Source organism: Carya illinoinensis, chromosome 13 (genome assembly GCF_018687715.1).
Source record: "Carya illinoinensis cultivar Pawnee chromosome 13, C.illinoinensisPawnee_v1, whole genome shotgun sequence".
Taxonomy (NCBI): domain Eukaryota; kingdom Viridiplantae; phylum Streptophyta; class Magnoliopsida; order Fagales; family Juglandaceae; genus Carya; species Carya illinoinensis.
Genome location: NC_056764.1, coordinates 20,866,911 through 20,879,456, shown reverse-complemented (window position 1 = coordinate 20,879,456; position 12,546 = coordinate 20,866,911). Strand labels below are relative to the sequence as shown.

At 35.1% G+C, this 12,546-nt stretch overlaps 1 protein-coding gene across 1 annotated transcript; it reads right to left on the bottom strand.

The window, feature by feature from the left end:
• Positions 1-614: 614 nt before the first annotated feature.
• On the bottom strand, positions 615-5,768 carry LOC122290806 (probable serine/threonine-protein kinase PBL2). Its single transcript, XM_043098469.1, has 6 exons — positions 5,494-5,768; positions 4,692-5,017; positions 4,455-4,590; positions 2,816-2,952; positions 2,591-2,714; positions 615-1,103 (listed from the first exon to the last, which is right to left on the bottom strand). The coding sequence occupies exons 1-6, from the start codon at positions 5,552-5,554 to the stop codon at positions 724-726; spliced, it is 1,164 nt and encodes a 387-aa protein (XP_042954403.1). The 5' UTR covers positions 5,555-5,768; the 3' UTR covers positions 615-723.
• Between the last annotated feature and the right edge of the window lie 6,778 nt (positions 5,769-12,546).

Sequence of the window (12,546 nt, the reverse complement as noted above, 5' to 3'; positions counted from 1 at the left end):
AGTTGATCATCATTTCATCAAGGAGAACCTTGATCAAAAAATTATACAGCTTTCATTTGTTTAGTCTGGAAGTCAATTAGATGATATGCTCCCGAAAGCAGTTTCAGGAAAGGTGTTTCATGGTATAATTGACAAGTTGGACATGATAGATATCTATGCTCCAACTTGAGGGGGAGTGTCTGCATGAGTTGTATGTGAGGTGAAATTGTTACATTGATTTTGTAATTATTCCTAAAAATCTGGTTAGTTGACCAATCTTGTGTTTAAATGTAGGAATATTTAGTTTACCTTAGAACAGGTTGTTTCCTTTCTTGTAGGATATAATTGTATCTATATATTGCCTCCTGACTTGGAGAAGAGATGTATGTAAGAATCATTCACAGAAACAATCTGTTTGACAGACAAACTTAAGTAGCAAATAAGTTCGGTTTGACACCAAGAAATTTTCATTTCAATCTCAAAATTTTCATTTCATCATTACAACTTTTCTAAATCTTCATATAAAATATAATAAATAATTTAACTTTTTCAAATCCTAAAATAATAATAATATTAAAATATAATATTTTATTTTAAAACTCAAAATTTTCAACTTACTACCAAACCGAACCTAATTCTCTAACAATGAGCCTTCCAATTTTATTTATTTATTTATTTGAAGGAAACAAAAGAACCAAGTGGCTATCTGCATGCATACATAGTTTGTTTGAGTTCAATTGTTGTCTAGTGGGTGTGACTCAAATGCTTGACCCTGTGATGATCAACCTTAGCTTGGGCGCTCCTGGAAACAACATTCGATGAGGGGAGTCGTTCCAAGTTGGATAGAACATCAACCATAGAAGGCCTATTCTTGGGATCTGTGTGAAGGCATTGTAATGCAAGTGCAGCTGCAGCTTGGGCCCCTTTCTTGGAGTACTGACCCCCCAACCTGGTATCCATAATCCTCAAAACTCGTCTGCTGTCACTCAAAAATGGTTTCGCCCAATCCACCAAGGTTTCTTCTACAAATCCAGCTCTATCATCATCCATAGCCCGTTTTCCTGACAGTAACTCTAATAAGACGACGCCAAAGCTGTAAACATCACTCTTTGGAGTCAAGTGACCTGTTTGGTTTAATCAGTTCATCAAAAGGGGCAGAGTAGCTTATAATGTTTACTCATAATGATTCATGAATGTACATTCCTCTTTATCTACAACACGAGCAAGGAAAAGATGGTATAAAAAATTACAACAAAACATAGAGAACGGTGCATGTTATATCTCATCATAGTTGTTTGCCTTCTTTTCATTTTATTTATAAAAAAAAACAAAAAAACAAAAAGAAAAAGGGAAAAAAAAAAAACAAAATTCAAATGGAGAATCTGCATCCAACATTTGTTTCATTTGTAAATTGTAGCAGTTCCTGTTACTTTAATCTTCTTTTTCTCTTCTAATATTCTTTTCCTATTTATTAAGTATTTTTTAAATAAAACCGAACTCTAAACCTCATTTCTAGTTCATAGAGACAAACTTGGAGAAGTATAAAGCAGAAAGACATGAAAGTGCAACTGGTTTACTCCAACCATTTTCCCCCACTGTACAAATCCACAAGAAAATGGTGGAAAGAAAGTGAAAATGTTTGGAGTCTGTACTAGGTAAAAAGATAATAATACGTGCAGACAACAAATATAATGCAGGCGGGGCTTCGAAAATGTACAGCCTGGTGGCTGGTTCCTCTAGACTTCATATTGATTACTGCCCAGAAAAACGTGTTCTATCCCGAGGCTTTATGGGGTTAGAGCAGCCACCCTACTGCTTCTCTTTGGAGTGGGGGAATATTACTGCAGTATCATAAGGAGAAGCTCAGACGTTCAGATCAAGGTTGGGCCTGGAGTTCCTTTTGTAGCATATTAGAAGCAAGTGTGATTGTTCTCTTACTGAATCTTCCAAGGAATTTTCATGATACCAGTTAGGGCAGGCCATGCTCTAGCCATTATCAGCTTCAGCGCCAATCTAAGTTTATATCCTCTCTATGAGCTAGTTTTCAGCCAAAATGTAGAAATATACAAAGACAATGCAGTTGTTTAGAACAGCTGTGGCGTGGGATGTCTTATGTAATTGTTTTAAGTTTTTGGGTTTCTTTTAGCAGTTGCTTTATCCTCCTGCTTTGCAAGAGAATACAAAAAACTAATGTTCCAGCTCTCCCAAAGGTTGGGCCTGTACTTCCTTGTATTGTATATTAGAAGCAAGTGTGATTGTTCTTTAACTTAAGCTTCCGAAGAATTTTCATGATACCAGTTGGGGCAGCCCATGCTCTAGCTTCTCTATGAGGTAATATTAAGCCAAAATACATAAATAAACAAACACTATGCAGTTTTTCAGGATAACTGTGGTATCGGATCTCTTATGTAATCTTTTATAGTTTTTCATTTCCTTTAACTTTTATTTTCTTTTCCTGGTTTGCACAAGAAAGAAAAAAATTGATTCTGTCTCTCACTCTTCTACCCCCCACCCGCCCCGGCACAAAAAAAAATAAAACAGGGGTATCCACAAATATAATCCATTGATAAAGACAAGCCAGTCAAAGATCAGACAGAAAACTAATGTTTACCTGTGGCTACGTATTCTGGGGCAGCATATCCTTGGGTTCCCACAACTCTGGTCGAAACATGGGTATTATCTCCTGTTGGTCCATCCCTTGCTAAACCAAAATCTGAAAGCTTTGCATTGAAATCCTACAAAATGCTAACACTAACCGGTCAGACATAAGAACTTACATGGCAGATATTACCAAACTTTTTAACCCAAAATGAAACATTTCAGCATTTTATCATACCGAGTCAAGTAGAATGTTCGAAGCCTTTAAATCACGGAAGATTACATTGGCATCTAAACTATGCAAGAAGGCCAATCCTCGTGCAACACCAACTGCAATATTCATTCGTGTAGCCCAAGCAATAGGTTGAACTCCTTCTGCAAAACAACAAAACAATGGTCCTCGTATTATTAATTAAGAGTAAATTATCATAGTTCATAATCTCTATTCTTCATAAATATCATGAAACAAGAAATGGTATTGTAGCATGTCAGGAACACATTTCAACAAACTTATCTTTGATTCCTGGGGACAGTATAAACTGTTGTCTACAGAAATTTTTGCTTTCAGTAAAATGAATTATGGAACATCATGTCCCTTGACATTATTGCCACTTGAACATGTTTTTGAGAAAATTTTATTGAAATCAGAAACAACAACATGGTAATTTTCTACATCCAAATAATAAAAAAAAATACCTGTTTCACATCTCTAGAAAAATTATCAACCATAATCACCTGACTTGTTCGAAGATAGTCCAAGCTTTCAAGTGGATATTGGTTCTCATGCTTAGAATAATTTATTCTGTGAAGAGTTGGGTTTGTCAATGATTTGTTTCCTGTCCCTATTCCCCCCACCATCATTGATTTCTCTTTTTTGCACTCTGAAGAATAAGGTCCAACTTCCACTTACTTTAGTAGGTGGCTAGCTTAACCTTATGGCAACTCTATAATCCATTAGGCGGATGTCTAATATAGAAAGTTCCTACAAACACAGGAATTTATAGGTAGACATTTCATTAAATGCTTGGGATGCAAACTGAGGAAACTATATTGTCAAGGGTTCTTCTTTTCACGTTTCAATCAAAATATACTTCCTGGTTAGCGTTGAAGGTCCATTGGAGTATACATTCAAACGCCCATAGACATGCTAAATGGGTGGCTTTCAACTCCTCTCCCCTTTCCAAAGATCTACACTCAGTGGAATTTTAGACCACCCTGATTTTCATATTTTATTTTTTGTACTTCTGGTTATTAGCTTTATTTTTCTATATGTACTTTTAAACTCATTTGCTCGGGGGAAAGAAAGCAGTCAACTTGCATTTCATGCAAACTACAGTCTAACTACATTGCAAGTGATACTAATTCAACAGCCTCTTCTAGCATTGTGTTTTGCTCCTTTTCTTTAGAAAGAAGCACTTGAAACAGGCATTTATTCTCTATACCTATAATTTCAATTTGTATTCTAGCTAACTACTGCCTACCCACATTGCAAGTGATACTAATTCAACAGCCCGTTCTAGCATTGTATTTTGCTCCCTCTCTCTGGAAAGAAACACTCTAAACAGGCATTTATTCTCTGAGAAAATTTATTCATCATCATTTTTCTCATCATCCTCTGAAGTATTTTCAGCTGCAACAGATACCACTCGTTCACTTGTTCCCAATTTAGGGAAAGGAGAAAATCAATCAAACTTAAAAACACAGAGAATTAACAAGCACACATATTGTACTTGTTTGTGCTTATAGACTAAACGGCAGACAACAGGGAAGAGAGTTTTACTAAAACATAACTTAGGGAAGAAAATAAAATAATTTAAAAAAACAAGAAAAGCAAGAACAGGGCGGCTAAACATTTTCTTGGGAGGGAAAGTACTTACTTCTAAATAAATGATTCTCCAAGCTTCCTTTAGGCATAAACTCGTATACAAGGAGCCTGTTCTCAGACTCTGAACAGTAACCAATGAGCTTCACGAGATTTTCATGGTGAAGCTGCCCTAGATAGTTAACTTCTGCCTGCCAATTTGAAAGGTCCAGACCAGACCACAGTGTTAAGTTTTGGTTAAAGTCCAAAATGGAAGAAATTAGCTTACTTCTACAATCCACTTAGCACATACTAGCCATTCCTTGTGGCCTTGAAAGCTCTCTGGCTTGAGTCTCTTTATTGCAACTACTATCCCAGTTCCTGGTTTAGCGGGAGCGAAAGTGTTCTCATCAATCCATCCTTTAAAGACGGACCCGAACCCTCCCTCTCCAAGTAAATTTTCTGGGCGGAAACTCTTGGTTGCATTCTTGAGATCACTAAATACAAAGGACTTGGGATGGCCGTTGAGAGATGTATCAGCCTTGGATATTATAAAGGATGTGCTCGAATTTCCCAAAGGTGTTTGCTCACTGGAAGTTGTCGAATCCTGCTTTGCCTTACGAGTAGGCTTTTCATTTCCTGAAAAAGAACGAGAGAGAGTTGGGTTTAAAAGAAAATAGCATGTTGGAAACAAAAGCCCAGAAAAGAAAAAAAACTTATTTTAAAAATAAGATCATGGAATCAGATATAACATGCTAGAAAATCATGGAATGAAAAACAACAATAAAATCCCAGGTTGCATGTCCTATTACTCAGTGATGGATATTCAAATTAGCAGCAACTCAAAACGTTCCAAATACTCTTATTTATAAATACGTTGATTAGCGGCAGTTTCCAAATAGGCTGATGATCTATAAAACTTCCCTCTAAATTTTCAAGTATCAATTTTGAAGCTCATATCCTCGATACCGAAGTCTTGCATATTTCAACCGAAATGGACTAGATACAAACAGTTCAGCAACGAGATAGCCGTCGGTGTTCATATAGAAAATACCGTAGTAAACATAACAGAATAGAAACAGACGAAATGGGTAAGGAAAAACGAATGGAGTTACCGGAAAAAATGGAAGACGAAGCATGAGCACACTTTGCGGGTTTTCGGAAGCAGTTTCCCATTGTAGATTGAGGGAGACGGAGCAGTCTCCAAGTCCCGTAGAGAAAACGAAGGCAAGAGAAATAGACAGGGAGGGATAAGCGCAAGACGCAAAGGTCAAAGAAACAGTAGCAAGGCCTTTCATATTTTTTGATGGGGGCGTCGACAATGGTGGCTTCTCTTCCTTCCTTCTGCTTCTTGCCTCTTGGTCAAACAGAAGAAAGTCGTTTCCGGTTGCCGTTGCTGTCGCATGATAAAGAAATCAAAGGATATTTCTCGAGAAAATTTAAAAAAAAAAAAAAAATCATTCGATAGTAGAATTTTCTATGTGGGTCCCACATCCTCCCGTATGGTTCAATACTTTGACCGTAAGACCTGCTCGTTTCCCCATTGGTTGTGTGGCTCAGAACTCAGAATTCCGCGTCGTTTGATAAATGCAGTCAATGGGGATGGGTACCCGTACTGCAGACTGGGAACTCTTTGAGAAAATCAGAATATCAGTAATTTAAGTTTTTTCTTTTTTTCTTTTTTTTTGAAGTTGATAAGTTAGTTTCAACTTTCCATAAACGGAAAATAAGTATGAGAATAAAATATAATTGTTTGTAAATATTTTAAAATTATTTTACTATTAATTATTATTATTTGTAAAACTATTTATTATTATTTTATTATTATTTATTAATTATTTTACTATTATTTATAAATATTTTAAAATATTTAATTATCTAAACAAATCTAGACTTATATCAATCATCACACCCAATAATAAGTGTTTGGGTAAATAAAAAATGTGATAACACGTAAGAAAATTGGTCAAATTCAAGGTTGGTAGCTTGACCTTGTCTCCAATAGAAGAAGAGGGAAACTAAAAAGAAATTCTCCTTATTATCCAACACCACGAACCAATCAAATCATACCTTTTTTAATTTTTTTTTATAACAATTACTAAATATAATAATTTAATTAATCTAATAATAATAAATAAAATATAAAATTAATATATAAAAAATTTAAATATATAAGATATGTAATTTTGGAATGCTTGTTATTTCCATTAGTCATGTTTTCAGTTATTTCAAATGTTTGTGTTTCAATTACTAGATAGCACTTGTCTTTTATTTGGGCACTATGTACGTGGCTTTTACTTATTTAAGCAGCCAATGATTTCGTTAATGGAAGTCAAGTATTTGCATTCAAATTGTGATACGTTTCTCACCCGAAGAGAAGAAAAATTATCTTAGCATTTATACTCTCTGAGTTTGGGACCTATCACGTAATGGTTGTATAGTTCATTTTAATTAAAATATTATTTTTTTACTCATATTTTCAAAACGAACTTATCGATAAAGTCTAGACTCTAAATACAAATTTTACCCAGTCTGGATTAGAGAAAAAGATGGAAAAAAAAAATGAAAATTTAGAAAATTTATAAATCGATTTTGCATGAGGAAAGAAAGAAATCATGAGGAGAAAAACAATATAGCTGTTCGGAAAAGAGAGAAAATAAGCTTAAAAAAGTGGATGCCTAAGTTACCGTGTATCCTTTAAGAAGTTTTTTTTTTTCTTTTTTTTTTTTTTTAAAGAAAAAAGGTAAAATATTATTTATTCATTTATGAAAGATACATTACAACTCTGACTTGAGAATTATAAACTAACTACTGCTTTTTAAGCTCCCCAGTACACAAATTCCTTTGTGACTGACATGATCTTATCAAGTGCTGTAAAACCTCTCTAGATGAACCGTCTAAGTAATAGCATGCTGTCTTAGAATACTGTCTAAGACAGTAACAAACCCCACACTCGCACGGAGTGGAGGACATACTCTAGGACCCCTAGTCCTAGAGAAAATGTTTTATTTTTTCATTTTTTATTTTCTTGTTTTTACTTCATATTACAACCTAAAACAAAATAAATAACAGAAAACATAAATACATGGAAAATACACTGAAAAATAACAAATAAACAATAAAACACAGATGTTGTCGTGGCGCATAAGGGACACACACACCACCCTAAAAGTATGGCGAATGGTTAGGTCTGAAGAACCTGGTGGCCCTAGACCTAGAGAAGCTGTGCGTGGTGGTAGCTGCACTCCCCTTGCGGAGGCACGTGTGATTCACGTGCCAACTTTAGACCGCACGTGTGGCTCACACGCCACTCCATTTAGCGAAATTCTTCGCCCATCTAAAAGATTGGCCCCTTGAAAATCCTTCGATGTGGCACGTGGTGGTCGCTGGGTGTTAGAGAGCAATAGATCGTCCTTTATACCCTACTTTGGCTTGAAAAAACTAAAAACTAAAAAAAGAAAAGGAAAGACTAGAGAGAAGAGGGATGAAGGAAGGATGAGTGAGGGAAGAGGGAGGGATAGGGTGGAATTGAAACTCCACCCTCCCGCTGGCTGGGTTGTGTTTCGGTGTTTTCTAGAGAGAAGGTAGACTCTCTCTCTCTAAAACTTTCAGTCGAAGTGCTTATAAGTTATTGAGCTATGGTAGTCAAAAGTATCACATATATATACTTTATATTTTTAGTCCGCGTGTCATGTATTTTGTAATGATTTATTTGTATAAAGTATAAATACTACTCTTATATTTCACTTGTATTAGTTTGGTCACTATTCAATTTTAGATCAATAATATTTTGCCTCTTTTTCTCTCAAACGTTTGAGACCCTTCTTCTTCTAGGGTTCTGTCTTTTCCCTTTCCTCTAGGGTTTCATCGTTACATGGTATTAAGTGTTTTGCTTTTACGGAGCTGAGTCACAAATCAGTTAATGAGGACTCTGCGAGTATATTCTTCCTCCATCCTAGTGATAGTCTCGTTATTCTTCTTGTTACTTAGCCACTCATCGGCGACAACTATCACACCTGGTGCTAATCCATGGCCATGGCCTTATCGATGAAGAATTAGCTCGGTTTTGTCAATTGTTCCATCCTTAAACCCTCAAATTTGAATGATCCTCTTCTCTCACTACGGCTTCATCGCAATAATATGGTGATATCCTGGCTTTTAACTATGTTTCTCTTGATATCTCTATTAGCATTTTGTATATCACTATTGTGCATGAGATTTGGTTAGATCTGAAGAAATGCTTTTGTTAAAAAAAAAATGGTCCTCCAATTTTTCAGTTACCAAAATCTATTTCTGCCATATCTCAAGAGCAAATCTGTATGTGTATTTTCTTTACTCGCCTAAAAGCTCTTTGAGACGAGTTAGCAAATGACAAGCATTTTCCTGCTTGTTCTTATAGAGTAGTGCGTATGTTGAACCATTATGTTCAATAGGAGCATATTTTATAGATTTTAATGGGATTGAATGAGTCATTTGGATTTGCTCATGCTCAGATATTGCTTAGGGAGTCTCTGCCTCCTCTTAAAAAAAAATTTCACTTGTTTTACAAGAAGAACAACAACAAGAAATTTCTATTGTTCCTCTTCAAAATGTTGATTCACATGTGTTCATTTCTAAAAATGATGGTGGTGCTAGATCTATTAAATCCTTCTCTAAGAAGAAAAAGCTAGTGTGTAAACATTGTGGAATCACTAGTTATGTGATTGAAAAATGTTATAAACTGCATGGTTTTCCACCAGGCTACAAACCAAGGCCAAAGCAACAATCTGTGGCCAATCAGGTTGTTCTTAATGACAACCATTCATCGGTTGTTTCTCCTTTCTCTTTGACTGAGACTCAGTATCAATAGTTGTTGTCCTGCTTCATCCTCCAAATCCATATGATGAATCTTCTCACGCTATTAATGCAATAACTTCAAATTCATCCTTTTCTGGTACATTTTTTTCCTCACAATAACATTCATTCTATTTTCTCTTCTAGTACATCCACTGTTTTTTATTCCAGTTCTTGGATTCTTGACACGGGAGCCACAGATCATATGGTCTCATTCTATTGATTGTTTTACCTCCATTACCAATACTGTACACTCTTCTGTTAAGCTTCCAAATGATAAATATGTGTCTGTCACACATATTGGCTCTATTCGACTTTCTGAACATCTCATTTTAAATGATGTTCTCTATAGGAGAGTCGAACACAGTTGTGTGATATTGGAAAAACTGTCACACTATTGTATTTCATGAGTGATGACTATATATACACAACTAATGTTTACATAAAAGGAATAAACATATTAATGTTGCTTTGCTGTACAAAATGCTACAAGAACCTAAAATAAGCAAGTAAACATAATTGACTCCATGAATGTTGCCTAGCTAAGATCACAGAGGATTTGTTTTGCACGATTTTTGTTATCACCTATTATTCTCGGTGTACCTTCCTTTACATTCAAGTTAATCTCTATTAGCAAACTTACTCAATCACTCATTTGTTATTTTTTGTTTTCTTCTAACCTTTGTTTCATTCAGGACCTGATTTATTGGAGGTTGATTGGAGTGGGTAGACAGCAATGAGGCCATTATATACTGCAACAACTTGGCTCTTCTTTTTCTAAAACTCATTTTTTTTCCTGCTTCATATAATGCCTTTTTTTTTTTTTTAATCATATGCCTATACATATTTGTTCTGCATCATCCAAATTTTGAGCTTTGACTAGGTCATCCTTCTAATTCAAGGATGTTGTTTGTGAATAAATTTGTCCCAAATTTGATTGTCCCACATGATCCAGGTATGATTTGTCCCTTAGCCAAACAAAAAAAATTACCCTTTTCCCATACTGCTCATCTATCTAATGCTCCATTTGATTTTGTACATTGGGCTGTTTGGAGACCATATTTTGTTTCTACTGTTGAGGGTTACAAATATTTTTTGACTATTGTTGATGATTCATATCATGCCACATGAGTTTATCTTATTAAAAATAAATATAAGATGCCTTTTCTCATTAAACTTTTTTCAAGACATCAAAACTCAATTTAATCTTAAAATTTGATCATGGTGTAGAATTTTCACTTTCTCATTTTTTTTTCAATTCTAAAGGCATTATACAACGAAATAGCTGTGTTGAAACTCCACAACATAATTCTATTGTTGAGAAAAAACATTAGCAAATACTTAATGTAGCCCGGGTCTTAATGTTTCAATCGCATCTATCTATTCAATTTTGGGGTAATACTATTTTAACAACCACCTACATTATTAATAGGCTACCTATTCCTATCTTAAACCATAAGTCTCCTTTTGAGATTTTGTTTTAAGTCATCTCCTTCTGATAATCATTTAAGGACATTTGGTTACTTATGTTTTGCTTCAACTCTACAAAGATCTCGAACCAAATTTGATCCTAAAACTCGTGCTTGTGTTTTCCTTGGATATCCTTTTGCAATCAAAGGATATAAACTTCTTGATCTAAAAAAAAAATCAATGTTTTAATTCTAGACGTGTTTTTCATGAACATATTTTTCCTTTCATTTCTAAGAATTTCTCATCCATCCCTTCTACCAACCTTCTTTTTCCTAATGCATCTTCAACATTAGATTTATTTCCTATGCCTTCAACAATGCCCTCTTCTAATGATCCTTCCTCATTAGATCATTCCCTCTCTATTCCTTCTAATATTGAAATTCCACCTATGACTTCTCCAATACTTTGTCCCAATCCTCGAAGAACCACTAGAATCAGAAGAGTCTCAGGTTACTTGCAGAATTTTCACTGTAACACATCTTCATCTGCCCACTCTTCATTAGATTCTCTACTAGGTTCTTCCTCTTCTTCCTCTCTATCACATACCAAATATGATATCTCACATTTTCTTTCTTATGCTTGTCTTTCTTCTGCTCATAAATCTTTTGCCTTGTCCATCACTACTAATACTGAACCTGAGTTCTATCATCAAGCAATTAAGCACATCATTGGAGAGATACTATGACTGTTGAGTTTACAGCCTTGGAAAACAATAATATATGGACGGTTACTTCACTACCTTCTGATAAAAAACCCATAGGCTATAAATGGGTCTACAAAATTAAGTATTGTGCTGATGGTTCTACAGAGCGTTACAAGGCAAGATTGGTTGCTAAGGATTATACCCAAAAAGAAGGTTTGGATTATTCTAAGACTTTTTCTCCAGTAGCTAAAATGGGATACTGTTTGAACATTACTAGCTATTGTTGATGTCAAAGATTAGCATCTTTGTGGGTAGAAAATGAGGCAGCGATGGTTTGTAGAGTGCAACGAGTCCAATGGAAGGGCAAGCCCTGGGGTGAGAATGAGAGGAGCTAAAGAGGCTCCTAGTTTAGAAAAATCTCCTAACATACAAATGCAAAGAATGAGCTAAAGGCGAGCAACGGTGAAGGACAAGATGCTTGTTGACACATGCGAACTTTTCAGGACTACATAGAAACACTCAAGAGGTGGCAGAGTCCTATGCAAAAACCCATACTCCATCTGAAGAGTCACATCAAGAGTAATTCTGCTAAAAGGATTATGACTCGGCGAATCATATAGTCTAAACCCAAAGGTATGGTCTAACGCCACTTGGGGAACCCTCAGTTGGAGCGAGATAAGGATTGGACATAAGGCAGGCTGTAAGGATGTGTGGACGATGTCTTGCCAATTTGTCTATGTCATCCTACAATGGGACGATCAAGACTAAAGAGCTCATATTCAATCATATCTAGAGTCAGAAAGACGTAAAAAGAACACTTGACAAACTTGTGCTATAAAAGGCTTAAGTCAATAGTCAAAATTTTATTTTGAGATGGTATATACCTTAGAGCCCATGGAGTAAGATTCTTGGGAGGGAGCTAGGGACATCTAAAGAGACAAATAAAGGAGCAGCATAACACTATCGTAACTCTAAAACTGTTAGGTTTTCATGTATTCTTGTGCTTTTTTTTTTTTTTTTTTACTTGTATTGTGGCGAGGATTTCTTATAAAATCCAAGGAAGCAATGATTGAATTTATAAAAATATGAACGGAAACATGTATTCGGCATCCTTAATTAAATGTCTTTGTTTTCTTTCTTAATTTAAACTTCAAAGTATTAAACTCTCAATTTCTATTAAAATCTTAATTTTTTTGTAAGTTTAAATCAAAATTTGATCGTT

Excerpts from the sequence above, each read along its gene's own strand:
- LOC122290806 (XM_043098469.1), bottom strand. The coding sequence starts at position 5,554 with ATGGGAAACTGCTTCCGAAAACCCGCAAAGTGTGCTCATGCTTCGTCT. Across the intron at positions 4,591-4,691 it reads AAGGCCACAAGGAATGGCTA|GCAGAAGTTAACTATCTAGG; the intron begins GTATGTGCTAAG and ends TCAAATTGGCAG. Across the intron at positions 2,715-2,815 it reads CGAACATTCTACTTGACTCG|GATTTCAATGCAAAGCTTTC; the intron begins GTATGATAAAAT and ends AGCATTTTGTAG.